The 4,613-nt window shown below is 33.0% G+C and overlaps 1 protein-coding gene across 4 annotated transcripts in view; it reads left to right on the top strand.

The window, feature by feature from the left end:
* LOC107666167 (protein FAM19A2-like) overlaps positions 1 to 4,613 on the top strand; it is a 71,022-nt gene that overhangs the window by 64,713 nt on the left and 1,696 nt on the right. The window contains exon 5 of one of the 4 annotated variants that reach the window (XM_016457343.1): positions 2,616 to 2,855. The exons of 1 other annotated variant lie outside the window; for it this stretch is intronic. In XM_016457343.1, coding sequence (XP_016312829.1) covers positions 2,616 to 2,645 — 30 coding nt within the window. In that variant the 3' untranslated portion in view covers positions 2,646 to 2,855. Of the gene's footprint in view, positions 1 to 1,249; positions 1,315 to 2,391; positions 2,456 to 2,615; positions 2,856 to 4,613 lie in introns of those variants that run through there. 2 more of the 4 variants (XM_016457345.1, XM_016457342.1) reach the window with 2 other exon arrangements.

The raw sequence follows: 4,613 nt of genomic DNA, 5'->3' as shown, positions 1-4,613 counted from the left end.
CGATTAATAATTTGACCACTAATATATATATATATATATATATATATATATGCTGTATAAAATATATATTAATTTAAAATATATAAGAAATATATAATTATATTTAAATATTCATAATATACAGTATGAATATAAAATATTAATACACAAAATATCAGTTAAAATACTGATCATTTTAATTTAAGCATTCAGTATTATAATATATACCCCACATTTATAAAACTAAATACTAAAAACTTTTTAATTTACATTTTGAAATCAAAAAATGTTTATCCTAATAATTATAATAATATCAGTATATTATAGTAAATATACCAATAATTTTAAAATTTGATAAATGTGACCCTGCACCACAAAACCAGTCATAAGGGTCAATTTTTTGAAATTGAGATTTATGCATCATCTGAGTTAGTGTATATATAATTTCCTTCAGAAATCATTCTAATATGCTGACTTTTTATTAATGTTGGAAACAGATGTGCACTGTGCGAACTAGGGAAAACCATTTCACTGCACTTCATCAAATATAATATGTGACCCTGGACCACAAAACCAGTCATAAGGGTCAATTTTTTGAAATTGAGATTTATGCATCATCTGAAAGCTAAATAAATAAGCTTTTTTGGGAGTTTGTTTGGATAGGACAATATTTGACAGAGATACTGTACAACTATTTGAAAATCTGGAATCTGAGGGTGCAAAAAAAATAAAAGTATTGAGAAAGTCGCCTTTAAAGTTGTCCAAATGAAGTTCTTAGCAATACATATTACTAATCAAAAAGTTATGTTTTCATATATTTACGGTAGGAAATTTACAAAATATCTTCATGGAGCATGATCTTTGTTTAATATCCTAATGATTTTTGGCATAAAAGAAAAATCTATAATTTTGACCCACACAATGTATTATTGGCTATTGCTACAAATATACCCGTGCTACTTATGACTGGTTTTGATATCATATCTGATATTAAAAGCCTTTTGCTAACTAGTGTTAGCCATTGCTTCCATTCTTCCTCAGAATGCACTAGCTTTCTGCTTTCCTCGACTGTCATGCTTTCAGCTTGTTAGTGGTCCTTGCATTTGACACTGTCTTTAATAAAACACAATCTGGGACCTTAGACAACCTTTATTGTGCAACAAAAGCCTAGACAAAAGAAACACAATGTGGCATTGCATTTAGGAAAGTCAGCGCAGGGCAATGATGCGCTTCCACAGGTTAATGCGAGTTATTGTTTTTATGTTTGCAGCCGCATGTTTGCGAGTCACTGTGTATGTTCGGTTGACACGCAGGGCTTGTAGCCATCCATCAGACTGAGAAGTTTGACTCAACAAATGCCTGCGCTTCAGTCGAGTCCTCCATTATTCATGGGGCAGAGGGGCCTGCGTGAGGCAGACCTTTTTTTTTTTTTTTTACTTTAGCCGTTAATAATTCATGCGGCTGCACTCGCGTCAACAGCAGGCAGACCTCTGAGGTGTTGGGAGCTACTCTCAAATCTGGGCTTGATTTTTGGGGCCCTCCAGGCCACCGTCCGTGTATGTGGACATGCAATATAACCGCAAGAAGAGATCCCAGGAATGATGAGGGCATGATGGGATTATTTAATCTGAGGTCTGATCTCTCTGATCATTACTTTTGAACTTTGCACCACATCCCTTGATTGAATTAAATTGGACATGAAATGCATTTTTTTCCATGTTCTGAAGTGCTATTTACGGTGCAATTTTTAAGAAGTTTATACTTTTATTCAGCAAGGATGCATTGCATTTATCAAAAATGACAGTAAAGACACAATATTGCAAAAGTTTTCGATTTCAAATAAATCATGTTCATTGAGATTTCTAATCTTTATAATGTATCACAGTTTCAATTAAGCAGAACAACTGTTTCTAACATTGATGATAATAAATGATTTTTGAGCCTGAAATCAGCATATTAAAATGATTTCTGAAGGATCATGTGACACTGAAGACTGGAGTAATGATGCTGAAAATTCAGCTTTGCATCACAGAAATAAATACTATTTTAAAATATATTCAAATAGAAAACAGTTATTTTAAATTGTAATAATATTTCACAATATTACTGTATTTTTGATTAAATAAATGCAGCCTTGTTAAGCATAAGAGACTTCTTTCAAAAACATAAAAAAAAAAAATTGTACCAACCCTAAATCCTAAACGGTAGTGTAATACAGTTTATTTTATTGTATTATATTAACAAGTGCCAGCCTGCATGTAATACAATATTGTGTATGTTGCTGAAAAAATACATAATAGAATAAAGTTTTGTGCTGTATGACAAATTTTACTCTGAGGAATATCCTGACCTCTTTTCTTCATATTCTCAGTAGCTCAGTCTGAACTTGTTTCTGTTGAATTGGTGGTCTAGTGAGTCCATGTCTGAACCAGAGAGGGAGGTAGGAAGTGAAGGAGACGGCAGCCAGGACACCTTTCACTTCCTCTGTGTATCCTTCGGCTGCCTGCTGGCAATGACCTGAAGGTGTAGATTACGCTGGGCTTCCCTTAGCAGCCTGCCAGTCTGGCCTCATCCAGAACTATAGAGACCTGCCCTACCCTGGCCTCTGAACCCAGAGCCTTGCTTTTGTGTTTCAGAGCTGGAACAGGACCAGACTTGCATGCTAAACCCTCCCAGATCCAGAGGAGCTAGCGGTTCCGGTCCCTCAGTGTGCTGCTCTCTATTTCGGGCCGCTACTGCTGAGCTCATGCTGGTGGTGTGGTTAATGACACTTGTAGGTGACAATAAAATGTGCCTGTGTGAGCATGTGTCAGTCCCCATACTAACACCTCATGCCTTAGAGGAAACTTCTAATAGAAGAATTTTCCATTTTATAGCGCCGAAGGTCCTCTAATGATCAAGAGATAATTGGTTAACACTCTGTGATTGTTGTCGTTGTGTTATGATGATATATACTGAAGTGTTGTAATGTTTAGTCTACAGCGATGACACCTCACATTAACATTTCAGTGGGCGGTATGAAATCACTGTAGAAATGACACAAACAAATAAATAAAACAAGTACCTAAAAACCATATAGTTAAATTTTTACCATGATATTGAGGTGCTATATGTGTGGTTTTACCATGATCTAAATGTGTGCCACTTTGGAAGACCAATGGTTAATTTTAATAAAACTCAAACAGTCAGAATAATTCAATTTCACCATGTAAAATTGAGGTTGTTACAATTTTTACAGATCTTACTTTTTTCAGTAATTAACATAAATTTATGTCTGCGTCAACTCAACTCAAGCTGCTGTCAAATGTGCATTTCAAAGAGAAGAGAAAAATTGTACTGTTATTAATATTGTAGATACACGTCATCAAAGTCAGGCAACACAAACCTGTTTAATTATTTGAAACAATATCACTCAACAGAACATGCAGAAACTATGAAATTCATTTTTCTATGAAGACATTTATTTTGTTATAGAAAAATGACTGGAAAAGTAAGAATTCAAAAATGTGAAGTGTTTGTCACGTTCTTATCATAAAGAGTAGTTTAAAACCACAATTAACAGTCTGTTTTCTACTTTCACTTAAGTGCAAAAATCTGCCTTTAAACTTGAAAGAAATAAAACATTTGAAATTTATCGTGATAATTATCGACATCGACTGATATGATATTTAGCGTGAAGGATCATTTTTTGGCAATATCGCCTAGTCATAGTTACAATTTAAGTGATTATATTATATACAAATATTAAATAGATTATAAATAGATTATAAATATAAGCCAGTCTTCAGTATGTTTCCGGCCAATTATTTTACTTTTTTAATTATATATTTAAATGCTGCTTGAAATTCACTTAAAATTGTTTATTTATTATTTTTGTGGATTATGCAGTAAATTAAATACTTAACAAATGAAGGTTGCATTATTTGACTTTTTTTTTTTCCCCAGAACTTCTTGGATGCAAAACAAACGATATCACAATATGTGACAGTTGAATTAAAACTATTATTATACATTATATTTTGACTCTAATTTATGATTGAATGAGCCTTATTCGTGTTGTAAAATATACCAATATACGTATGTATTAGGGGTGGAACGGTTCAACTTTCTCACGGTTCGGTTTGTATCACGGTTTTAGAGTCACGGTTTCGGTATGGTTCTGTATGTGCTATGTTTAGGCAAAAACTATACTGTCAAATAAAAATAAAGAAAATTAGAATAATCTCTAACTACAAGCAACAGCACAAATGAATACAATAGAGTAAATATACAAATAAAATAAACAGTGATTTTCATTTTTTTTTTAGGTAGGTCTAACATTAGCTTGTAGGTACAGAAATTGAATAAAGTAATGAAATGTAAAACAGCATCGCATATTTGACTGTATAAATTCAAGTTGAATCTTTATTAAAGTTTCAAAAGCTATTCAAGAGCAGTGAGTGATTTCTTTATTGTTGCTGTTTGATTAATATTAAGAAAGTGCTGTCACTTTAAGAGAATGCACTGATCCAGTGCACTGATACAGTACGTTCAGTCGGCTATGTCTGCTATAGGATACTTACCAAGACGGGCATTTTGACATAATTTTTGTGTGAATTTGTCCATTTAAACACAATACTTAAAGGGATAGTTCA

This window comes from Sinocyclocheilus anshuiensis, unplaced genomic scaffold, assembly GCF_001515605.1.
Source record: "Sinocyclocheilus anshuiensis isolate Anshui unplaced genomic scaffold, SAMN03320099.WGS_v1.1 scaffold447, whole genome shotgun sequence".
Taxonomy (NCBI): Eukaryota; Metazoa; Chordata; class Actinopteri; order Cypriniformes; family Cyprinidae; genus Sinocyclocheilus; species Sinocyclocheilus anshuiensis.
This window is presented reverse-complemented; position numbering and strand designations above follow the sequence as displayed.